Source organism: Rattus norvegicus, chromosome 10 (assembly GCF_021556685.1).
Source record: "Rattus norvegicus strain SHRSP/BbbUtx chromosome 10, alternate assembly SHRSP_T2T, whole genome shotgun sequence".
NCBI classification, from domain to species: Eukaryota; Metazoa; Chordata; class Mammalia; order Rodentia; family Muridae; genus Rattus; species Rattus norvegicus.
In genome coordinates this window covers 75,853,736-75,880,130 of record NC_141543.1, presented here as the reverse complement: position 1 = coordinate 75,880,130, position 26,395 = coordinate 75,853,736, and the positions used below count along the sequence as shown (strand labels likewise).

At 39.0% G+C, this 26,395-nt stretch overlaps 1 protein-coding gene across 2 annotated transcripts in view; it reads left to right on the top strand.

Annotated features, from left to right (window-relative positions):
* Nucleotides 1–26,395, top strand: part of Usp32 (ubiquitin specific peptidase 32) — a 148,732-nt gene that overhangs the window by 36,029 nt on the left and 86,308 nt on the right. For both annotated transcript variants that reach the window (NM_001401667.1, XM_087572114.1), the window contains exons 3-5: nucleotides 16,897–17,002; nucleotides 20,497–20,615; nucleotides 24,230–24,389. In NM_001401667.1, the coding sequence (NP_001388596.1) occupies nucleotides 16,897–17,002; nucleotides 20,497–20,615; nucleotides 24,230–24,389 (385 nt within the window). The remainder of the gene's footprint in view (nucleotides 1–16,896; nucleotides 17,003–20,496; nucleotides 20,616–24,229; nucleotides 24,390–26,395) is intronic.

Here is a 26,395-nt window from a genome sequence, read left to right as displayed (position 1 = left end):
AATGGAAATTCTCCTTATTCTCTTGGAAGTATAGCATCTGTGTTTAGAGACTATGGTAGACTAAATAATGTCTCCCAAAGATTTCCAGGTCCTAGTTCCTAGAAGTTGCATCTAGTGTGTGTCTGGAATTCTGGGGGATCTTTCATGTTTGAGAGTTTGAAGTTTACTTCTTACTCTATGTGAAACATTTTTGTTTTTTTTTTTTTTAGAATCAGAGAAACACCTTTTTAGCACTGTAAGTAGATTCTTGAAGCCACGAATGCTTTCTCATTTGCTTAAATATCAGTTTGAGATATTCATCATACTACTTTGACAATTTTTTGGTGGGTACATTATTCTACTGCTAATACTGAAGATAATTATTTACTATCTCTTGTGATGAGTGAAGCAGTATAGTTGCTCTTGTGATTGAATCAAATAAAACTCTTCTGTTAATAACTGGTATATACTGTCATAAAATTTATTAAGTCTTGATTTTCCTCTTTATATATATTTACTTAATAGTTGAGTGATACAATGTTTAGATCAGTACAAGATACTTAAGATTCTAGGTAAAGTTATGAGCTGGTGTGGTCTTAGAAAGAACTTAGCTTGAACTTGCCTGCCTGTTACTTTGGAAGGACAGGTCAAGGTAGTAACTACAGTGCACTGTAATTTGCTTAATGCTTGTTTAAAGAAGACAGTTTTGAGTATATTTTGACTCTTGCTTGCTATAAATTTTACATTTAAGAAAATAAGAACACTGAGGGTGTAGCTTAGTAATTAGAGCAACTTGACTTACAGATATAACCTCCTGTGTTCTCCTCCCAACACTGAGAGAGAAGGTAGGGGAAATAGTATGCCACTAGATCAAGTATTTTTCTGTTCCAAGGGCTTGTGAAAACTTAAGGGAGTAAACCAGTTTACCTTCAGAACTGGGAGGATTATCAATGAGATGAGGAAAATAGTGTGAAAATGTGGGGGTTGGTTTGGTGGTAGTGGTGGTGGTGGTGTGGTGCTAGTGATTGGCTAGCTTTTAGATGTTTGAAACTTAATATATGGCAAGATGTGACCTTGAACTACTTACTGCTGATCCTCTGCCTTCTGCTTGGATACAGACATCCACTACCATGCCACATTTTCAGAAGTCTTTTTTTTTTTTTTTTTTTTTTTTTTTTTTAAAGATTTATTTATTTTATATATGTGAGTACACTGTCGCTGTCCTCACCAGAAGAGGGCATCAGATCCCATTACAGATGGTTGTGAGCCACCATGTGGTTGCTGGGAATTGAACTCAGAACCTCTGGAAGAGCAGTCAGTGCTCTTAACCGCTGAGCCATCTCTCCAGGCCTTCAGAAGTCTTTTTTTTTTTATTTATATACTTTTAAAAAGATGTATGAGTGCTCTGTTGTATGAGTGCTCTGTGGGTATGCCTGCATGTCAGAAGAGAGTGTCTGATTTCATTATAGGTGGTTGTGAGCCACCATGTGGTTGCTGGGCAATTGAACTCAGAACTTGTGGAAGAACAGTCAGTGCTTTTAACCATTAAGCCATCTCCAGCCCCCAGTTTTACTTCTCTCTCTCTCTCTCTCTCTCTCTCTCTCTCTCTCTCTCTCTCTCTCTCTCCCTCTCTGTGTGTGTGTGTGTGTGTGTGTGTGTGTGTGTGTGTGTGTGTGTGTGTAGGCTGTATGTGCATATATTAAGTTCTATACAGTTTTTATAACTCAGTCTATGTCTGAACTTCATAGTTTTTATAATCTGTTTTCTGTTGAAAAGTGTAGGTCTCTTAGTAGAGTGGTTTGCTGCTATTCAATCATTGCTTTTCTCCTAGCAAAGTTCTTTTGGTTTTTGGTTCTCATTGGTGTTGGGTTTAGAATACTTATGAATGACACTGTTTTGCATGTTGGAATTCCCCATCCAAGTATGTTTGAGGATTCTTCTGTTTGAATATCCCAGAAAACCCACTAACAACTTTGTATCAATTTTACTGATACTTTGAAGGCTGTCTATTAAAAAGGGTTTGTTGTTGTTTTAACATACAACTGACATAATTTCTACTACTAATTTTCATTGAATTTTCCCCTCTCCCATCTCATTTTTGAAGCTTAAGACTATCTTTGTAATAATTCCTAGGAACAATATTAAGTTCTTACCAGCCCATGTGTTTGAAGAACAGTAAAATATTCATTTCATGTCTTTGAGCTGTTTGCCATTAGTGACAGACAATATTAGTTACTTTTCTTGTTGATGTAACCAAGGACCTGATAAGCAACCTAAGAAAGGGAAGTTTTTATTTTGGTTTATAATCAGAGGAGGCACTGGCTATTATAGTGCAGAAAGTATGGCAGCAGGAGTATGACAGTGTTGTTTACATTATGTCTTGGGTCAGTAAGCAGAGAGACATGAGTACTAATGCTCAGTTTTCTTTCTTTTTATTTAACACAGGTCTCTAGCTTATAGGATAATACAGATAAGCCCAGAAGTATCTTCTAGCTAATAATAAATTCATCAAATTAGCAATGAAGACTAACCATCATGCTGCATTTTATCATTAGATTTATTTGTTTATTAGTTTTATTGGCATATATTAATTATATCAATAATAGATTTTTATTCTCTTATTTTATACATGTATTTAATGATTTTGACCATTCATTCTCCATTATCTTCTCTTTTCCCCTGCCATACTCTTAGATCCCTTTCCTCTTCCCAGCTAGTCTTCTTATTTATTTTTTTATCAAAAATTTTACCTTTTGTTTGTGTGTGTGTGTGTGTGTGTGTGTGTGTGTGTGTGCATGTGTGTGCGCGGCGCGCTTGTTAGCATACACACCTGTGTGAGTTTTAGTGCATGTGGAGGCCAGAAAAGGGTGTCAGGACTCCCAGAGCTGGAGTTATTGGTTGTTGTGAGACATCCAACATGAATGGTGCGAACAGAACTTGAATCTTCTGTAAGAGCAACAACATCTCTTAACCTTAGAGCTGTCTCTCTCCAGCTTTCAACCTTAATGTTTTTTGGCTTTGTGAGCTAGTGAGTTTGATCAGGGCTACCCACAAGAACGTTGGCAACTCGACAGTGGCTGTACCACTGAAGGAAGTTACTGTTCCTCTCCCCAGTAAACTGTTAATTGCATACTCTGAATCCTTTCGCATCTCTAATGATGGAATGTTGACAGACACAATCTTGTGTAACATCACAGCTACTGAGAAAGTTTTATTCTGTGTCATGACCAGAAAATGTGATATATATTCTATTCCTTCCTCTGGATCATGTGTTCTTTCTGCTTTTTTGCAATGTTCCTGGACCTTGGAGAGGATGATACTGATACACATTTATGACTGCATTATACGAGTCACTTGTTCTCAGTGTTACACACTTGTAGTAATTGCCACTGCAACAAGAATCTTCTCTGATTAAAGCCAATTATAGTACTGATTTATGAACATAAAATATAAATATTTAGAAGCTAGTTTGATGGATATATCGTTTAGCAAAACAGCAGTAGTAGATTCTCCACTGGGGCCTGTGGTCTTCTTAGCCATACACTTTTTATTAAGTGCATGGTTTATAGTACCACCTACTTAGGTCTTCAGAGAGCATCATACTAAAATAGCCAAGGTAGTTAGTTTTTTCTTCTAACAGCTAATAGCAGTTAAATTCAAAACTGACGATAGCATAGTTAGCAGATGATATAGGAAGCTCAAGCAAAAGCAGTTTACTTGAAAGTGAGCTTTGGGGGTTGGGGATTTAGCTCAGTGGTAGAGCGCTTGCCTAGCAAGCACAAGGCCCTGGGTTCGGTCCCCAGCTCCGAAAAAAAGAAAAAAAAAAAAAAAGTGAGCTTTGGACCTGGGGTCATAGCACCTGACTTGTAGCACTTGAGAGACAAGGGGAAAAGCAAATAATGTTCTCATCTCTCTGCCTCCTGAATCTTTGGATAACTGGTTTGTGCCCTCATGCCTGAGAATTCCTATACTTACTCTCAAACTTAGTTTATATTATAGTGTCAGGAGCCATCTAGGAAAGGCTAAAGGCATGCAGGTAAGTTTTCTGGAGCTGGCCCACCATTTTGCATGACTGCGATGGGTAAGCTCTGAACTGTAGGGCCTTCAGAGATTTTTATCCCAGGATTGTTTCTTGCTACTGATATGCCTTTCCTGTCACTGTTACATAGCCTAATGAGTCCTAGGTTCTAGCCCACCCTATTGGGAAGATTTTCTATAGATCAATGAAGATGTACTCTCATGTTATGTAGACAAATCGATGATTCCAAAATTTCTAATAATGATTCTATAGAATTCCTAAATCTATACAAGTAATTTTGAGCCCTCTGTAGTATGAAAGCTGCAATTAGAGCTCTGTAAAACTTCATGTGTCATGACTAACTGCACTAGGACAAGAAAGCAGGCTTGGAACAATTTACAATCAGGAAAAACATTCTTTCTAGGTTAGCTGTGCGATCACTGTCTGGTACCTGAAGGTCATAAACTGGGAATGAATAATTTATTGTAGGTGCAAGGACAGAAAATAAAATGTTGATTTGCTTATATATACAAAACTTCCAAACTAATGAGACACAAGGAAGATAATCTATCTCTTGGCAAAAATCATACTCACTTATGAATAAGAATTACTGTTTTAAACTTTTAATAAATATATGGAGCTACTAATAGATGATGAATATTTAGTCAGGTAGTAGTCTTAATGGAACATATGTAAACATTTCTGCTGTAAATCCTTATATGACTTGAGTTAGTGTCTTAAACTTGCTATGTAAACTTACAGAACTTACAGAATGTAAAGCTGCTTGGAAAACTATGTGATCAATTATCCTGAGAAAGTATAAGAGCTAAGAATGACATTAATGGAAAGTGTTTCTTTGTCTCAGCAATAAAAGTTGGAGTAGCTGGGCTGGAGAGATGGCTCAGCGGTTAAGAGCACCCAACTGCTCTTCCAGAGGTCATGAGTTCAAATCCCAGCAACCACATGGTGGCTCACAACCATCTGTAAAGAGATCCGATGCCCTCTTCTGGTGTATATGAAGACAGCTACAGTGTACTTATATATAATAAATAAATAAATCTTTAAAAAAAAAAAAAAGTTGGAGTAGCAGCTCCTCCTCCTCCTTCTCCTTCTCCTCCTCCTCCTCCGCCTCCTCTTCTTTTGCTTCATTCAGAATAAGTGAGTTTTTCTTGCTGCGAGTGTGACTTTCTTTTCCTTATTCTTTGGCTCACAAAAAAATTAATGAAACGTTGAGCCTGTAGCTGATCAACTGATCAACTGTGGCTCCCACGTAAATGAACAAAGAGCCCGAATAAACTAATTCCTTTTCTTAATCCCTTAATTCCTTGCTGCTGAACAGCAGGAGTTAATTATCAAAAGCCAGCAGCTTCTTACCTTAGAATAGCAAAGAGTTAAAGAAAGATAAATATTACCAAAAATAAACAACTTTTAGTTTTGTCCATGAAAACTACCCATCTCTACTTTCCTTAATAGAGATGGCACTGGGCTAGTTCCCAGCAATATTGGTGAAAATACATACAAACATTTGTAGTAATATGCTTTTAAATCATCTTATTATAATTATTATTGTTAGTTACTCGGTATTTTTGTCACATTATAATTCAAATAGAATTTTGGGGTTAGCCAGGGGAAATCTAATTATAAATGATTAGAAAATGTTTCCTGTATTTTAGTCATTTTAATAAATGATTATGCTTTAATAAATTAGTATGGTTGTAAGTTGGGAATGGTTGTTTTTTTATTTCAAATAACTAGAAAGATTTGTGAATTACTTTGGTTAATGCTTACTTTTGCTTTTCAGTCGTTCTGAATTATTGAAGTAATTCCATGAGTCCATATATTTGGACAGGATGAAACTGACATACAGTCACTTCTTTTTATAGGGACTACTGAATTTCAAGAGGACAGAGAATGTAGAATGTTCTATTTCTAAAATTTGAAAACTTTGTAAGTGCATTTTTCTTTCCAAAGCAAAGTATACACTTACAACAGTTGATTGACATTTTTGTATGATGTTATTTAATAAATGTAGAAATAACTGTCCCATTTTAAATTTCCCAGAGTTATATTCATATAACCAGGGATTTTTTTTCTGTTTGCATACTTCTTTCTAGAAATATAATTATCAAGATTAGACACTGGAGAAATGGTTCAATGGTTAAGAGTACGTCTGCTCTTCCAGAAGACCTGAGTTCACTTCCCCACATCCATATCACAGCTGCCTTTATCTCCAACTCCAGGGATCCAGCTCCCATTATGGCTTCTGTGAATACACACACACACACACACACACACACACGCGCGCATGTAGATCTTTTTTTTTAAAAATCAGATACTATAAAAATATTTTTTGGGTTGGGGATTTAGCTCAGTGGTAGAGCACTTGCTTAGCAAGCGCAAGGCCCTGGGTTCAGTCCCCAGCTCCGAAAAGAAGAAAAAAATATATTTTTTGAGTTTAATAAATATAGGCATAAATTTTTTGCAACCTACTTTTAATAAGGTTTAATCTTCTCCTCTCTCCCACCACTTAGCAGAGGCAGTGGAAGAAAAAGGTTATTAGGATATGGGGGAAGTGGACCTGTTCAGCAATAATTCTTTGACAACAGTTCACTCCCACAACAAACACCAAATACTATTCTGCAGCTGCTGAATCTAATCCTCTAGTCAGGCAGACATCAGGCATGAACCGGCAACTACAGTATAGTCCTTAAGAAGCCTCCAGGCTAGCCAGTTGGGCTGAGGTGAGACCACAGAAGCAAGCTGCAAACTGCTGCAGGAACTTCAAGAGTAGTTCTTGGGCAAGTTTCTCTGAGGCGGTGTTATCACAGTTGAGCTCAACAATGCTGTGTAAGGCAAACCAATACATGCATATCTTTGAGGACAAATAGTGAAGTGGAGCAAACCAAACCACAGCTTAGTACTTGTCTCCCACTGTCTGTGGGGGTCATATTTATACTTCTTCACCCAGAGTCTTTCGAGTGTTTGCTATATCAAAACATTCTTTCACCTATTTACTTTAGCAAGATATCCTTTCACCTGTGTGCCCCAGCAAAACATCATTTGACATACCTTTCTAAAAAAACTAGAAGTTTCCATTTCAAGTAAGTCTTTTTGTTTTCCACTTACCTATTTATTTATTTATTTACTTTAATTTACATCTACATCCCAGTCAAAGCTTCCCTTCCCTCCTTACCTCCTAGTCCCTCCCTCCCAAATCCCCCTGCCCACTTCTCCTAAGAGAAGAGGCAGTTCTCCCTTGGGTACCCTAGGACATCAAGTTGCAGCAGGACTAAGTACATCCTCTCCCACTGAGGCCTGACCAGGCAGTCCAGATAGGAAGAGGAGATACAACAGAAGTCAACAGAATCAGAGCCAAGCCTCTGCTCCAATTGTTAGGGGACCCACATGAAGACCAAGCTACTTCATTCATATGCTACAAATGTGTAGGGGCCTAGGTCTAGTGCCAGCATGCTCTTTGGTTGGTGGTTCAGCTTCTCTGAGCCCCATGGGCCTAGATTAGGTGACTCTGTAGGAGTCCTTGACCCTTCTCTCTTGTTCCATCCCATCCCCAATTCTTTCACAAGACTCCTTGAGCTCCGCCTGATGTTCGGCTGTTGGTCTTTGCATCTGTTTCCATCAGCTGCTGGATGTAGCCTCACAGGAGACAATTATGTTAGGTTCCTGTCTACAAGCATAGCAGATTAACATTAATAGTATTGGCTTGGCTCTCTCCCATGGGACGCACCTTAAGTTAGGCCAGTCATTGGTTGTCCATTCCCTCAATCTGCTCCATCTTTATCTTGTGCATCTTCTAGGCAGGACACATTTTGGATCTAAGGTTTTGTGGGTGTGTTGTTGTACCCCTCTCTCCATTGGAAGTCCTGCCTGGTTACAGGAGGTGGCCACTTTAGGCTCCATATCCCTGACTGTTAAAAGTCTCAGCTAGGTCACCATCATAGACTCCCTGAAGCTCCCCAATCCCAGGTCTGCAGCTAGTCCTAGAGATGCCCCCTACCAATTTCCATTCTCTCTCCTAGCCCTCTCCCACCTCCCCTCTCACCACACCTGATTCTCATCCCCGGTCCCCTACCCCCAATCCCCAGTTGACTCCCTCCATCTACCTCTGATGTCTGTTTTATTTCCCCTTTTAACTGAGATTCATGCATCTTCCCCTGGGTCCTTCTTATTACTTAGTTACTTTGGGTCTGTGGATTGTAGCATGGTTATCCTGTACTTTATGGCTAATATCTCTTTATAAGTGAGTATCTTTCTGAATCTGGGTTACCTCACTCAGGATGATATTTTCTAGTTCTATCCATTTGCCTACAAATCCATGATTTTGTTATTTTTAATAGCTGAGTATGATTCCACTGTGTAGATTACCACATTTTCTTTATTCATTCTTAAGTTGAGGGACAACTAGGTTGTCTCTGACTGATATGAATAAAGCTGCTATGAACATAGTTGAGCAAGCATCCTTGTGGTATAGTGGGGCATGTTTTGGGTATATGCCCAGGAATGGTATATTTGGGTCTTGGGATAGAACTGTTCACAATGTTCTAAGAAACTGCCAAATTGATTTCCAAAATGGTTGTACTAGTTTGAGCTCCTACCAGCAGTGAAGGTATGTTCTCTTTGCTCCACATCCTCCCCAGCTTGTGCTGTCTGTTGAGTTTTTGTACTTAGCCATTCTGATGTATATAAGATAGAATCTCAGAGTTGTTTTCATTTGTACTTCTCTAATGACTAAGAAATTTTCTTGTATGATCTTGTTGAAAATGCTTTCTGGGCCTTGTAGCTGGGAATCTTCTTCTTCTCTTTGTATTATTTTTAGGTTTGGTCTTTCCATAGAGTCCTAGATTTCTTGAATGTTTTGTATCATGAATTTTTAGATCTAGCATTTTCTTTGACTGATGTAATGATTTCTTCAATCGGTTCTTCTCTGCCTGAGAGTCTCTCTTCCTTTCTGTATTCTCTTGGTGATGCTTGCTGTAGTTCCTGTTCTCTTCCCTAGACTGTCCATGTCCAAGATTCTCTCAGTTTATGTTTTCTTTATTGCTTCTATATCCATTTTCAGTTCTTAGACAGTTTTATTCATTTTCTTCATCTGTTTGATTGTATTTTCCTACATTTCTTATTTTAAAAGATTTATTTTATGTATATGAGTGCTCTACTTGAATGTATTTTTTTAGATTTTAAAAGATTTATTTTATGTATATGAGTGCTCTATTTGAATGTACACCTGCATGCTAGAAAAGGGCATTAAATCACATTATAGATGGTTGTGAGCCATCATGTGGTTGCTGGGGATTGAAGTCAAGACCCGTGGAAGAGCAGGCAGCGCTCTTTACCTTCTGAGTCATCTCTCCAGCCCCTTCCTGTGTTTCTTTACAAGATTTATTTATTCATTTCCTCTTTAAAGGCCTCTATCTTCTTTATAAGATTGAATGTAAGGTCATATTCTTGTGCTTCTGCTGTGTTAGGATATCCAGGGTTGCTGCAACAGGATAGCTGGGCTCTGGTGGTGCCATAGTGCCCTGGCTCTTGTTGATTGTGTTCTTAGTGTCCTTTAGCCATATGGTTGTCCTTGGTGATGGCTGAATGTTCTTGGTGCCAGCAAGAATCCTCTGAGAGGCAGGCAGAACCTGACAGTGGATCTCAGGGAACAGGACAGTGCTCACATTTGCTGGTTATGCCCCAGGTGGCCTGGTGGGTAGGGATTGTCTGGATAGGGGGTCTAAAGTGGATGCTCCTAGAGGCCTCACAGACCTCCTTGGAGAAGCAGGACACTCCTGGGGTCCCACAAGTTTTCTCCTGATGGCAGGACCAGAAAATGGAGGTCTAGGGACAGCACACAACTCACCTCTGCTGGCTGTGCCCCAGGTAGACCTGGCTGGCTGGGGATTGGTACAGGGAGAGGTGTAAGCTGGATGAGTACCACAGACTTCCTCTGGAAAGCAGGGAAGCCATGGGCCAAAAGATGGAGGTCAGGGGACAACCTGGTACTCAACCTCTGCTGGCTGTGTTCCCAGTGGACCCTACTTGTGTTTAATCAGTCTTATAGCAGTGACATCTAGTACAATAATTGAGCTAGAAACATGTGATATCACTTCAGTTATAAGAAATCTGGGCCTCCATAAGCTTGTTCAAACACATGAGTCTATGGGGACCTTATCTAACCATAGCATAATAAAAAGTACATTAAAAAACAGGAATCTGGATTTATATCTGGAGGTATTTATTAGGATTAAGAGTATTTAATTTAATTAAGAGTTCAAAATAAGAGATATTTTCTCTTTCATACTTTATTGAAAATAGGGGGGCAGTTTGTACAATATACTCTGATCATAGTTTGCCCTCCTCATCTCTTTCCAGAGCCTCCACACCTTCCCAGTCTTCTAATTCTATGTCTGTTTATCTGTTTAAGGAGAACAAACAGGCAGCTGGGTGGCGGTGGCACACACTCCATTAATTTCAGTGTTTGAGAGGCAGAAGCAGGAGGAACTCTGAATTCGAGGCCACCCAGGTCTACAGAGTGAGCTCCAGGACAGCCAAGGCTACACAGAGAAACTGTCTCAAGAAACAAAACCCATAAGAACATAAAATCTAAAACTAGTATGCAAGTAAAGGACCAGTAAGATATAGGGGGGAGGGGGAAAAACAGAGAAACAGAAACAGAGAGGGCAGAGCACCCAAACAAAGCATTATGAGACAGACAGACAAAAACAAACAAACAGAAAAACTCTAAAAATACCTTTGAGTTCACAACCTTTGGCAGTCTACTGATGGGCATGGGTCCCACTCTTAAAGTATTGTTTGTATACACAGTGAGACTCCCTTGAAGAAACTAATTTTCCCTTTGAGAGTGGTTGTTAATTGGTGGTAGTGCCTTGATTGGGAATGGAAGCTTGTATCTACTTCCCCATCTCAGTGCCGGGACACCCATTTAGTTTTGGATCTGTGCAGGCCATAAGTATAGTCTTTGGGTTTATATGCGTGTGTGTGTGTGTGTGTGTGTGTGTGTGTGTGTGTGTGTGTGTGTGTTGGGTGAGGGAGGTGTTATGAGTACCCTTTGGCCAGCTGCCACAGTCTTTGAGTTCATATGTATATCAATTTTGTTTTCTCTGCAAGATAATGTTTTCTTCTTATAATCTATCTCCTCTATTACAATCTCCAGCTTCCTTATTTACAGACTTCTCTGTGCCCTGAGGGGAGAGTTTGGTTAATGACATCCCATTTAGGACTGAGTGTTTCTAGATCTCTCAATCTCTGCACATTGTCTAGTTGTGGGTTTCTGTATTATTTCCTGTCTACTGCAGCAGGAAGCTTCTTCGAGGATGGCTCAGTGAGACAGTGATCCTATGTGTATAGTAGACCATCACTAATGTACATTTAATACAGAAATAGTATTTGGTTTTCCCCTGGGTCCACGGCCTATCTAATTTCAGATTACTGCCACCTGAGCAGTGTCAGGCATTATTTCCTTCTGTAGTGGCCCTTAGATCAATCAGATAGTGGTTGGTTACTCCCACAATGTAGGCCAGTATTACCCCAATGATCACCCTGGTACATGGAGGATTTGTCGCACAGTTGGTAGAACTCATGTCAGTAGTGGGTAAAGACTCTAGTTAGGTACCATCTCAACTTGTTCATGTTCAATGAAGATGTGTCATCTTCAGTAGTAGGGCCTTACCATCAGTTTGTGGAGAGTAACTTCCACAAACTTAGGTAATAGCCTAAGTTGTTTTGGTAGTTTTCTATGAGTACCGTTCAGCCAACAACTCAATCAGATGTAACCCATTTTGAGTACTTGGTGGTGAGAGATGTATGGTTGGGGCTTTTTCACCCTGTTATTTGCTGGCTCCATTTAGATTTCTTTCATAAATGTTTTCTCATAATTTAGTTCATTATGTACCTCTGTGAGCCTTTGAACATATGCAAGTTATTTCTTTGTGAAATATTAGTCTTTCAGGGCATAACAGCCACCGCCCAAAAAGAGAGCATCCTCTTTGTATTAGTGCTCTTGTCAATAAAACTCTTAGCCTTCCTAAAAACACTAACTTAATGGTCAAAACTCTGATTTTTATGTTAAACTGCAATATTTCAATTCTGTTTATAGGGGTACATAATCAGAAATTTTTTCCTTGATTTGAAAGTAAAACTATAAAATTCTTTGGAATTTGAAGTTAATGTCTCAGGAGCTTATTGTTTTCTTTCCTAATTGAACTATGATGCTTTTATTGTTTTTAAGAATCCATAGTTAAGACATGATATTGATAAAGTAATCCTTCTTTAAAATGTACAAGGACTAGATAAATGGTAAGAAAGCTTGATGTGCAAGCACAAGGACAAGAGTTCAAAGCCCAGTGCCCATGTTTTTTTAATTTAATTTATTTATTTTAAAAAAGGGGGGGGGGAGGCAGACATGGCACCATGTGAGCCTGTAACCCTAGTGCCTTGGGGGAGGAGAGAAAGTGATTGCTGCCCATCAACCTAGCTCCAGGTTCAATGAAAGACCCTTCTCCAGGGAAAGAGGACAGCAGAACATGCCACCTAATGTCTCTCTCTAGTCTTTGCACACGTTTACACATACATCAAGCACAAAAAAAAAAAAATTATGGAAGCTTTAAAATGTTGTCTTAGTTTTTAACTTTTTTTTTTTTTTTTTTTTTTTTTTTTTTTTTGTCTTTCTGAAATAAGGTTTCTCTTTGTATCTCTTGCTGGTCCATAGACCAGGCTGGTTGGGGATTGGCTTACCTCTGCCTCCTGAATGTTGGGACTAAGGATGTGTGAAACCACTGCCCAGTTAATTTTTTACTATTCTTACTCATACTCTAGTTTTGTGTGTGTGTGTGTGTGTGTGTGTGTGTGTGTGTGTGTGTGTGTGTGTGTGTGTGTGTGTTTCTAAGACAAGGTCTCTCTACATAGAACTGGCTGGCCAAGAGCTCAGGCCAGGTCACCCTTAAACTCACAGAGATCCTCCTTGTCATAATCAAATACAACAAAACTTTAGAAGTGAGTAATTTCTTACCATTCTTAATGTATAGTTCTACCATATTCCCATAATTTTTAAAGAAGTCCTTAAGCTTTGATTTGTCTATCTCATGAGACAGGTTGCCAATGAAAGATCTCTTGAAGTTCCTCAGGAGCCAATATCACCTTTCTCACCAGCCTCATGGTTTGGTCTGGTCCCCTAGGAGATGACTATTTATTGCTCTTGCACTGTTTTGATATCTCTGAGGCCTCTGCAGTGGAATCTGAGTTTTAGGCTTAGATTCTGTGCTGCTTTAAAAATCATGAGGTGGGTTCCCAGTCACCAGAACAACACTATTGGAAAGAAGGCTCTTAATGGTCACAGAGGCCCAAGATGTCCTCAAATCTTCATGTACTTCTTGGGCTATCTTTCTTAGTGCTAGAGAATAGCTAGTAGGGAACATTTCTTTTTCCTAATGTGCTTGTGCTCTCTCTCTCTCTCTCTCTCTCTCTCTCTCTCTCTCTCTCGTGTGTGTGTGTGTGTGTGTGTGTGTGTGTGTGTGTAGTTTATTTTTATTTTTGAGACAGAGTTTCTCTGTGTAGTCTTGACTGACTCTCTGTAGACCAGACTGACCTTAAACTCAAAGATCCCCCTGCCTCTGCCACCCCCGTGCTGGGATTTTCTGTTTCCTTTCCTTCCTCCAAATCTTGTTTATGAACTTCTGTGTCCACAGACTACACCTGCTAGCTTTCAATTTTAATCTAACCCCTTATGGATACAAAGAGTTCTTTTTATAACATATTTGCATTTTGTCACAAACCCTACCCATTCAGCAGAGGACTAGACTTCTTCATGACCATTGTTCTGGTTAATTCAACCTGAGTGAGGGAGAAATAAGCTTTGTGTATGAAGGATGGCAGGAACCCCTCATACAACTCTGCCTCTTAAAGCTTAGTATTGATTAGATATTTCCTGAAAACTCATTTCTTCATTCAGAAATTTAGATTTGCCTGATAGGCTATTTCTCCACCTCTGCTGCTGATGAAATGAGCCAATCCAAGCCAGATCAGATTATGTTAAAGGCAGGGAAGGTGCTTTTGGGCTAGTGAGTTCATTGGTCCCAGGAACCGAGGGGAGTCGGGGTAGGGAGAAAGAGAGAAAAGGCATGTTCACAAGGGAGAGGAAAGGAGGGAAGGAAGGAGGGAGGGAGGGGGGACGGGAGAGAAGAAGGGAGGAGAGGCACAAAATATCAGGATTATATAGGGAAGAACCTCCTCTGGGGAAAGAACAGCCTAGCTCTGAGCTGGAAAATTCAGGGTTGGGAGCAGGGTATGCCAGGTAGCGACTGAGGGATGCTGGGAGAACCTGGAGGCCAGGTTGGTCTGCTTTGGTATATAAAATATGCACTTTAGTCCCTTGTCCCCCAAACACTGCCAAATTTGCTGTGAGAAATTGATTTAATAAATTAATATTTGCAAAAGATTGTCTAGAAAAAGGTTTTGTAGATAAAAATGAATTGACAGATCCCATGTTCACTAAAAATTTAAATGGAAAAGTATTCTTTTGAAGATTAAAGTTTTGAAAACATTAACTTGATGCCATCAACTTTTTTTTTTTTTATTAACTTGAGTATTTCTTATTTACATTTCGAGTGTTATTCCCTTTCCCGGTTTCCGGGCAAACATCCCCTTAATCCCTCCCCCTCCCCTTCTTTACGGGTGTTCCCCTCCCCACCCTCCCCCCATTGCCGCCCTCCCCCCAACAATCACGTTCACTGGGGGTTCAGTCTTAGCAGGACCAAGGGCTTCCCCTTCCACTGGTGATCTTACTAGAATATTCATTGCTACCTATGAGGTCAGAGTCCATGGTCAGTCCATGTTTAGTCTTTGGGTAGTGGCTTAGTCCCTGGAAGCTCTGGTTGCTTGGCATTGTTGTTCATAAGGGGTCTCGAGCTCCTTCAAGCTCTTCCAGTTCTTTCTCTGATTCCTTCAACTGGGGTCCCATTCTCAGTTCAGTGGTTTGCTGCTGGCATTCGCCTCTGTATTTGCTGTATTCTGGCTGTGTCTCTCAGGAGCGATCTACATCCGGCTCCTGTCAGCCTGCACTTATTTGCTTCATCCATCTTGTCTATTTGGATGATGCCATCAACTTTTAATTTTCCTTCAATATTAGGGACTGTGCCAGTGCCTTGCCCATTCCAGTCTGGTGCTCTTGATAAAGTTAAGATATATATATATATTATTAATATATAAATAATATATATTATTAATATTAAAATATAGCTTGAAAATATATATCTCCAAGGCCTGTCGACTTTTAGTCAGGTGCTTTAAAAGATATTTTAAAGTTTACTCAGAAAACAGTATTTTCTGAGGCAAAAGTCATGAATATAAATTTATATCCCAAATAGCGAGATTATAGGCCTGCACCACCATGCCAAGTCTTGCTCCTTTTGTTTTGTTTTGTTTTGTTTTGTTTTGTTTTGAGACAGAATCTCACGTTATAATTCTGGCTGGCCTAGAACTCATTATGTAGACCAGACTAGCTTTGAAACTCGTAAAGATGTGCTTGCTTCTGATTATTGAGCATCTGGATTATAGACACGGCAATACGATATTTGGTCTTTGTTTGTTTTCCATGTATGGCTATACCATGGCACACATGTGAATATCCAGAAAGCTTACGGGAGTTGTTTCTCTCCTTTTGCTTTGTGGGTTTCAGGGATTAAACTCAGGTTATCAGGCTTAGTGGTAAGCTCCCTTACCCACTGAATTGTCTCACTGGCCCATAAATAATCTTTAACTATATAATTTTTTTTTCTTTTTCTTTTTTTCGGAGCTGGGGACTGAACCCAGGGCCTTGTGTTTGCTAGGCAAGTGCTCTACCACTGAGCTAAATCCCCAACCCCAATATATATAAGTTTTAATAATGAGTGAGTAATGTAATAATTCTAAGTAATTTGTAATCATTGCTGATACTGTCCCTTTTGTGTCTATAGTTTTTATTCTATTATAAATATTGTAATAAATTTCTATTAATAAATGTTTTTTGTTGTTTATTATTCTGAACATTAGGGAATGTCTTTCATTCTAATCAAAATAATATATGTGTAAGTTCAGCCGGAATTAAAGGACACTCTATAATTGTACAAAATTTTAATCAAACTATTGCAGCTATTGAAGAGAGTTTTGTTCCCTCTTTTGAGCCTTGATAAGGATCCAAACAAACTAACTAGTCATACGTGTCATCCTGTAAAGTGTGTGTATATAGGGTAGGTGGATATATCTGAGTGCTGTAATAAGGTACAAAAGAAGAGAGAGAATTGTTAATGGCATTTTAATAAATGTTTGTTGCAGTTTTTCTCATAACCCAGTTAGTTCTCAAATAATGGAGACTGGAGTAGTATATTTATCAAGCTCTAAGGGCACAACAACTGAGCAGTGTTATTCTTTTTTAATCTATGTAATCTGGCTACCTCCCAGACAAAATCCTTAAAATATTTGCATTGTATGGAGTTCTCTACACTTGAGCCTTTGTCTCCTAGATTCTCTACCCTTGGCAATCCCAGCTTCCTCTCTCCTGCCACCCACTCCCCCAACCCCTGGCAGGGAAGAAGTCCAGCATTAGCTGATCAGCCTCTTTATTGACCAATCAAGCAAGAATTAGGGAGCAGTGTTTACACAACATTGAGACAGGAGATTTCAGAATAAGGATTGCAACCAGATGTGGGGGCACAGAAATCAACATTCAAATAATTACTACAGGGAACAATAACATGCCTACAGAAAGTCATTATTTCACTAAAATTAATCAGAGCATTGTCTATAGGTGGAGACAAGGCTAGTTTAGTTAAGAATGATGACACCTCATATTTTTGTTAACTGAGACATCTCTTAAGGTTGGCTTTCTCTCGTTGTTTCTTCAGGTGATTTACTGTTCTTTTGGTGGAACATCCAAAGGGCTGCATTTCAACAACTTAATAGTTGGACTCGTCCTCCTTACAAGAGGCAAAGATGAAGAGAAAGCAAAATGTAAGTTCTTCTTTTATCTCGAGTGATAATAGTATCACATGTGTAGAATAATCAACCTCAAAATCTAGAAATCCTAATGGCTATTACTCCAAAGATACAGTGACCAGTAAGCACTTGATAATGTGGCTAGTCACATAGTGAACTAAAAAAAACTATTGTGATATCACCTTTTAAATTAAAGGTAATGACTGTACTGACAAGTATTTATAAAAATTTCAGTCCTTAATCTTTTGCTGTTGAGAGTGTAAAATGACAGTGCAACCGCTTTTAGGGCTTTTTTTGGTTTGTTTGTTTCTCCACTTATTGTTTGTTCTGGGAATTAAACTCACAGCCTATCTGGATGAATAAATGTCAATTTTTGCACAGTAAAACCTTATGTATAAGGAAAGGAAGTAAAGTACTGATCCATGTTTAAACATTGATAAGCCTCAAAACTATTTTACTTGAGGAACTGGAAAGTTGGTTCAGCAGTTAGGAATAAGTGTAGCTAGCTCTTCCGGAGGACCTGAGCTCAATTTCCAGCACCTGTGCAGCGAGTCTAACAACTACCTGTAACTGTAGCGCTGGAGTATCTAACATCATCTTCTGGCCTCTGTAGGTGCTAGCCTTCCCATATTTTTAAAACGTATGTGTATATATTACTGAATAATGGGTGCCATTTAGAGTAGATCACACATTATGATTATAGTTATGTAATGTTTCTAGAATAAGCAAACCAATAGAGGCAGAATATAGTAGATGATACTGTCAAGATACTTGGTGGACAGGGAGATGGAGAATGAATAGCTCCTGGTGGGTATGAGAGTTTTGGTTTATGTTTTTGCTTTCTCCTTTCTGTGGTATTGGAGATTGACATGCTATGAAAGTGCCCTGCCACTCTGCTCTATTGTTAGTAGGTATAAAATTTCTTTTTAGTTGATGAAAATGTTCTGAAATTATTGATAATTGTTGTACAACCTTGTACATATACTAAAAATTACTAAAGTATACTAAGATATATGTTTTTAAAGATTAATTTTTCAGAATGTTACCTATATCACTAAGGCTATTAACTTAAAAAAAAAATATGGCTGGGTGCGGTGGTATATGCCTTTAATCCCATCAGTGGGAGGCAAAGGCAGGTGGTATCTATGAGTGTGAAGCCAGTCTGGTCTATATCATGAGTTCCAGGATAGCCAGGGCAACAAAATGAGGCCTTGACTCAGAAAACTTAAAACAAAATCAATCTCCCCCCTCCCAAAACAATCAATAAACCTGGGGAAAAAGAAGGAAAAGAAAAAAATGGGAAGATATAAACTTAGTAGTCTGTTTTTCCCTTAAATTATAAAACCAAAAGTTAATTTATTTCTGTAAATTACCTATGGTCAGAAAGTGTAGGTCTTCCTTTCTGTAAGTTTCATTATGTAGCCTAGATTGGCCTGGAATACTCATGTATCAGCCTTCTATCTTTCCAGGCTAATAAGGATTTAAAATATAGAGAGCTAACCACATATGGAGACACATACTGTCATTCCAGCACTGGGGAAGCAGATGCAGGAGAATGGCTTAGCAGTCTGGGCTGTCTAGTGAGACCTAAGTTAAAATAACAACAACCACAGAAAACACAATAAAGATAAAACAAATAATGCTGGGAATGTGGCTCAGTGGTAGAGTACTTGATATGTACAAGGTCCTTGGTTTTTATTCCCAGCAGCAGAAGGGAAGGGTCTAATATACATAAATTATATGTAAGTACTGTACTATTTTATGTATTTAGGTACATTTTGGAATGCTTAAAAGGTCTTAGAACCAAGCCCCATGATCCAAGAAGACTAGAACTTCAGTTCACCTCTCTTTGGGACAATGTTCAAGCCCTAACAATATTTCAGTAATACGTGAGATGTGTATTTTCACCCAGCTTATTATTTTGTAAAATTCCGTCATCTGCATCTGACATCTTGAAGTTTCAAAAAGGAAACAGTTTGCTCTGTTTGGTAGCACAGTTGGGAGATAGTGGCAAGAGGATTGGATTAGCAGTACTTCAGGGTTATCCTCAGCTACATATCAACTTGGAGGCTATGTGACACCCTATCTTTAAAAACAAAAAGAGAAGAATGATGTATTATCCTTAATTCTACAAAATCCCTGAATTTCTGCCCTTCTCAGAGATAGTATTCTCAGAGAGTAAATGACCTCCTTTATCTTTTACACATTTTTATGTATTTGTATTTTTATTTCTGTAAGCATATCTTCAACAGTTCGGCAGGTTTTGAACTTTTAAAATGGCTTATAGTTATTTTGAAATTTGTTTTTCTCCCACTGAATATATATTTCTTTGTGTTTACTCACCTTTAAGAACATACTCTGTTTAACTGCTGTATGGTATTTCATTATATGTACTCATACATCTGTTTATTTTGTTTTGTTTTTTGAGACAGGATTTCTTTGTGTAGCCATGGTTGTCCTTGAACTAACTCTATAGACCAGCCTGACCTTGAACTCACAGAAATCTCAATTTGTTTCTTAATAAATATTTATCTTCTTTCTAATTTTTGCTCTTACAAATAGTAATTAAATAAACACCTTGGGTTTGTGCACAGGTGTTAGCATCTCTGAATGTTAAAATGGTATTGTTTAGAAGTAGAGTTTCTGACACACATCTTTTTCTAGATTTTTGACAAATATAGACTGGTTACATTTATTTATATACTCATCACATTTTGTAAGAGATCCTGGCCAGGGGCTAGTGGTGCATGCCTTTCATCTCAGCACTCTGAGGCAGAGGCAGAGGCAGAGAGAGGCAGAGGCAGAGGCAGAGGCAGAGAGGCAGAGAGAGAGTCAGAGAGAGAGGCAGAGGCAGAGGGGCAGAGGGGCAGAGGGGCAGAGAGGCAGAGAGGCAGAGGCAGAGGCAGGAGAGGCAGAGAGGCAGAGAGGCAGAGAGGCAGAGGTAGAGGCAGAGGCAGAGGCAGGTGAATCTTTTGAGATTAAGGCCAGAAGTCAGCCTGATCTGTAGAGTGAGTTTCAGGACTACCAGGGTTACACAGAGAAGTCTTGTCTTGAAAAAAACTAAAAGGGGTTGAGGTTGGGAGCAGAGGGAGGGAGGGAGAGAGGGAGAGAGAGAGAGAGAAAGAGATCCCATTTTTCCTGGTCTTTGCTAATATTTGGTATTAACCTCATGTATGAAAAAATACTTCAATTATTCTGAAGACTAAATTAAACAGACAGGCGTGGTGCACACACTTGTAATCATAGCTCTCAGGAGACTGAGGCATCAGAATTGAGTATTGTGACCCCAGACCTGGGTTCTGTAGTACTAGCCCAGCCAAGACTGTAGAACAAGACCATCTGAGGAGAATGAAGAGGAGGAGGAGGAGAAAGAGGAGGAAGAGGGCCAATGAAGATGACAACAATAACAAAGTGTACTTATGAAGTGCAATGAATTGTGCCTTTCTCTTCTCTTTCTACTTGAACTAAACTGTACTTTATATAAAGATTACTTTATTTTTCTTTCGTAGATATTTTTAGTCTTTTTTCAAGTGAATCTGGGAGCTATGTTGTGCGGGAAGAAATGGAAAGAATGCTCCATGTGGTGGACGGTAAAGTCCCAGATACACTCAGGAAGTGCTTCTCGGAGGTACGTTTACAGATTTATATTTCATTTCTTTGTGTTGATGAAGTGTTAACACTTTCTGATAAATGTGGCTATGATGGGTACTTATATACAGAGTGCTCTTGGTATTTTTTTATTTAATGATTAATGTTTCAGGTATTATTATGTATTCAATAAAGGTATGTGATGTATTCAATAAAGAATACTTATATTATCTAATAGCCCTCTAGGAAAAGAAACTAGAATGAGGAAACTGGAGAAGAGTCAGTTGAGTATTGCTTTTTAAGATAATTAGGAAAATCTGTCGGATAGAGTGAAAATCAAGAGTTCATGTTTCTTATTAGTTCTATGTTTATGAATAAAGTTCCTGATTCTGGGACCAAAGAGATGGCTCAGTGGCTAAGAGTTCATGTTACTCTTCCAGAGGACTCTGGTTCTTAGCACCCAGTTAAAGTGATTCACAGCTTCACAGCTGCAGTGAACCTGACAGTTGTACTCTCTGGGGCACCTGCCCTCATACACACATACTCATATGTGTGCATAATTTAATAATAATAAAACTTAGGAAGAAAAGAGAAAATCCTCAATTAATAAGGGCTATTAATTTTTTATACTTAAAATGTTACACTTTCCCACACAGGTACACTGGCACCATTGTACACTCAGGCTCCTGAAGAGATTATAGGTGTAACACCACAATAGATCTATTTAGTGTTTCTATGTGTTAGGTGCTAAAGGATAGACTACCTATATTTTTGGTTCTGTTATACTTACTTGAATTTGCTGTAATAGTATTTTAGCATAAATTGGGCTATACATTGTTTTTTCTGGTAACAAAAAGTTAATGGTCAGGAAAAAAGTCTTTGCAAATCAAATAACGGATTTTCGCAAAGATAGCAAATGTATTAATATTCTTTTTTCAGAGAAAATATATAGTCTTACATTTAAATAAGGCTTATTTAGACATTCCTATTTTGTTGATGGGAACGAGAAGTATTTGACTACGTGTTTCTTCAAATTATTAGGTAGTAGTGATTAGTACTATAAGGAAATTAAATGGACTGAGAGGTAGGTGCTGAGTCATCTCTCAAGCACCCCTATAGTGACAATATTAGAGTTTTGCTTTCTTTGAAAAACACAAAAATATTATAGGAATGTATTTTCATTTTATCTCGCGTGTGGCGGTGTGTGACTGCTTTAGACTGTCCACAGCAGCTGACAGAGATTTGTTTCACACTGTAGTGGAGGTGTGGTTTGCCCCCTGCAGATGGTTTCTGTGATTGTGTGAGGTTTGGAATTCTGGGGACTCTTCACAGGGTGTATAAATGCCAGGCCCCAGAGGCATGGTGAGTTGTTGGTTATTTTGGTTGCTGTTTGTTAAGTAATCGTCATAAAGAAGAAACAGGAAGAAAAAGAAATCACATATCCTGACAGCAAAGATCAAACTTCCCCAAGGAACTCAACACCCCTAATCATCGAGAAGTAGTCTAACGATAATGTTGCCCCTTTCTGATTCCTGACTTTATTCAGAGATATCTTTTCTTTCCTCTCTATCCTTCTTTCTCTCCATCTAGTGATCAGGGATAAAATGGCGGAGGGTGAGGGGGATAAAAATAAAGAGTAGGCAAAACAACCCACAAGGTAGCCAAAGGACAGCTACACATTCCCTTTTGGGTTTTTATAAACATTTCATAGCCATGATTGATTACATGACCTTTGGTGATGAATGTAGCCTTCCTCCTCCTTTCTTCTCTAGTGTTTGGCAGAGGAGCTTAAAATTAATTATTACTCTCATGTACTAATGCTGTAGTCAATATTAATGAAGCTACTCAGTAGCTGTGAGCTGTCAGCCTAGTAACACACATTTTATAAAGCTCAATAATGTCAGGGGAAAGGAAGGAAAGCCAAGTACAGAACTGTCTTTTTAAAAAGCTTATTGTAATAAATGATGCCAGTACTATTTAGACTTATCCCAGTATCTTAAGAGTTAACTGTGTAAATGTGTACAAATCTGTGGACTTTATACTTCTACTTTATTTTTAGACAAATATGGATAGAGTATGAATAGGATAGAGTCCTTAATCTACAACATGTTTGCAGTGTCCTCTTGTATCCCCTGTCTCCAATTTAAGACAAGGCTGTCAGTATTATCTCCATAGTTTGCATTGCATTGATGCTAAGTGTTCTCAAACTAGTAGGCTAAGCATATGATTGTACTTAGTAGGATCCTGCTGAACAACGTAGACAGTGTTTTATGTCTTTTAACATTTCTGTTAGGGTTGGACTTGTTAGGTCCCTGAATGTCAGTCTTTGTTACATTTCCAAGGAGTTGTTTTTTTTTTTGTTTGTTTTTGTTTTTTCTTTTTTCTTTTTCTTTTTCTCAGAGAAGTATCTACTCTTTATTAAACTTAAGAGCTGCAAGGCCCTGGGTTCGGTCCCCAGCTCTGAAAAAAAGAGAAAAAAAAAAAAAAAAAAAACCAAAAAACTTAAGAGCTGTTGCTCAAGCAGAGGTCTTGTCAGTACACCTTTTTTCAGCCTAGATAGTTCTCTTCTCTAAAGATTTAATAAAACAAATATTGTAATGATAGAATTATAAAGATAGAAGTTGAGAAGAGTATATGTGGAGAGGATTTAGAGAAAGAGGGGTAAGGTAGGAGATGAGGATGATCACATTTTATTTCTTAAGAGGAAAGCAAAAGATGAAAATGAATTTGTTTTTTTAGTGGGGGGTTGTTGAGACGTGCTTTTATTATGTACTTCTGACTTTCCAAGGACTTGTCATTCCTGTGTAGACCCAGGCTGGCCTAGAACTCATAGAGATCCTCCTGCCTTTGTACTGGGATTAAAGACCTGTATCTCTAAACCTGTCTAATTTGTTTGTTTTTTTAACTCTAATTGATGTATGGAATCCTTATTATCTATTCTAGGCAAGACTTCTGAATAAATTTTTAACTTGCAAATGAAATTTAAGTGTTTTAATTTAGGCAACTTTAGTTAAAATATACTAATTTAGATTACAGAGTGCTGATAGATAAGGGATAAGTGAAAATCTGGACTAATTAAATTTTCTTAAGAGTAAGAGAAACAAATTTTTTTATATTTTTATTTTATGTGTATGCCTCATTGCCTACATGCATTTATGTGTTCCACATGTGTGCCTGGTTCCTGAAAAACTAAAAGAAGGTTTTAGATTCTCTGAAACTGGAGTTAAGAATATTGTGAGCCACTGTGTAGGTGCTTAGAATTGTGCCTGGGTCCTCTGCAAGAGCAGCCTGTATTTGTAATTATCAAATCATTCCTTAAGCACTAGGTTTACTATAAACTGAAACAAATATAAATATAGCCTTCGGATCTCAGATATATTATAACAAATAAAATGTAGTTTATAATTGGCAGTTGACTACCAAATTGATAATAATTTACAGGTAGCACATAGGTTTTATGCATAGACGTTAACTGAAGTACAGCTGTTTTATTTTTTAAATAACAGTTTGCTTTCCAAGTATGTGTGTTTAGTAGCGCTTAGTTTTAGGTAGTAGATGGGAAAATGCCAACCACTAATAAGTTTTAAGTTGTTCAGGTTCTAAGTACTTTACCCTAAAATTGTATTAACAAATGTTTTCATGTTTCAATTTTAGGGTGAAAAGGTAAACTATGAAAAATTCAGAAATTGGCTTCTTCTCAACAAAGATGCTTTTACCTTCTCTCGATGGCTGTTGTCTGGGGGTGTATATGTGACCCTCACTGATGACAGTGACACTCCTACTTTCTACCAAACTTTGGCTGGAGTCACACATTGTAAGTAATGACATTGTATTGTTTCCATTCACCTTTAATAATTTGCCTGATGGTAACAGAATATGCTTATAAAGATGAAAGGGGTTGGTCACTGCTTGTTTCTTCCAGTAATCATTGAGATGCTGGAGCATAGGACGTATAGCCCTCTACTGATTGTCCTTAATAAAGCTGTAGTAGTTTCTTGAGCTGCTTGCTGCTGATTAGCACGATTTATAAACCAAAACAAGAGAGAAATCTAGTATCCAGGAGTTCCCCTGGTTGAAAGGATTCCTGGTAGAGGAAGAACTCATCTTCCTGCCTTTAGTAATCCTAAGCGTTCCTTATCTGCTTCTGGTTTTTGTTTGTTTTGTGATTTTGGTTTTTTTTTTTTTTTTTTTTTTTTTTTTTTTTTTTTTTTTTTTTTTTTTGGTTCTTTTTTTTTTTTTTCGGAGCTGGGGACCGAACCCAGGGCCTTGTGCTTCCTAGGTAAGCGCTCTACCACTGAGCTAAATCCCCAGCCCCTGTGATTTTGGTTTTTTAAGACAGAGTTTCTCCTGGTTGTCCTGGAACTTGTGCTGCACACCAGCCTGGCCTGGATCTCAGACATCTGTCTGTCTCTTCCTCCTGAGTGCTGAGATAAAAAGTGTGCGTCATCACTGTGTAGCTACATGGCTCTTTTAAAAATACGGTTTTAGGATTGAACTCTGGTCCTCATGACTGCACAGCAAGCACTTCACCAACTTAGGCATCCGACCTAGCAGAAGGTCATTTCTTCTCTGTCAAGTTTTTTTTACTTTTTAATTTTATTTTGTGAGTATGGATGAGTATATTATATGCACTACAAATGTTCAGAAGCCTGCAAGGGTCAGAAGAGGTATTGGATCTCCTGGAACTGGAGTTAGAGATGTTTGCAAGCCACCATGCTGGGGCTGGGAACTGAACCTGGGGTCCTCTGTAAGAATAGTAAGCACTCTTAACCACTGAGCTATCTCTCCATCTCCTCTCTGAGTTTTTTATTTTATTTTATTTTTTTTATAGTCTAGTTGTTACCTGCCTCCTGGTCTGCCCTTCCACAGTTCTTCATCCCATTCCTCCTCCCCGCTGTCTCCAAGAAGATGCCCCCCACCTCAGCCAGGCCTCCCCACTCCCTGGGGCCTCAAGTCTCTTGAGGGTTAGGTACATCTTCTCCCACTGAGGCCAGACCAGGTAGACCTCTGCTGTATATGTGTCGGGGGCCTTGGACAAGCTCGTTTTTGCTGCCTGGTTGGTGGCTCAGTTTTGAGAGATCTCAGGGGTCTGGGTTAGTTGAGACTGCTGGTTTTCCTTAGGGTTCGCCCTCTTCAGCTTCTTCCAGCCTTTCCCTAATTCAACCATAGTACCTGATTTCAGTCCAATGGTTGGGTGTAAATATCTGTGTCTGCCTCAGTCAGCTACATGTTGCGCCTCTTGGAGTGCAGCAATGCTAGGCTCCTGTCTGTAAGCACACCATAGCATCAGTAGTAGTGTCAGGCCTTGGAGCCTCCCCTTGAGATGGATCCCAAGTTGGGCCAGTCACTGGACTGCCTTTCCCTCATCTCTTCTCCATGCAGTTCTTTTTAGACAGGAACAACTCTGAGTCAGTTTTTGACTATGGGATGGCAAACCTATCCTTCCATTTGATGGCCTGTCTTTCTACTGGAGGTGGACTCTTTTTCACTGTTGGGCATTTCATCTAAGGTCCCTCCTTTTGAGTCCTGAGAGTACCTCACCTCCTAGGTCTCTGGTACTTTCTAGAGGGCCCCCCCCCAACCTGCCACTACCCCCACCCCCCACCTGCCCCCAGGTTGCATATTTCCATTCATTCTGCTGGCCCCAGGACTTCTCTCCTGTTTCCCATCACCCCTTCCCCATTCCTCTCTCCTCTTCCCATTCCCCTCCCCTCTCCTACCCAGATCCCTCCCTCCCTTCCTCCCTGCTCCCTCCCTCTCTCTGCCTCCCGTGATTGCTTTCTTCTCCCTCCCAAGTAGGATTAAAGCATCCTCATTTGG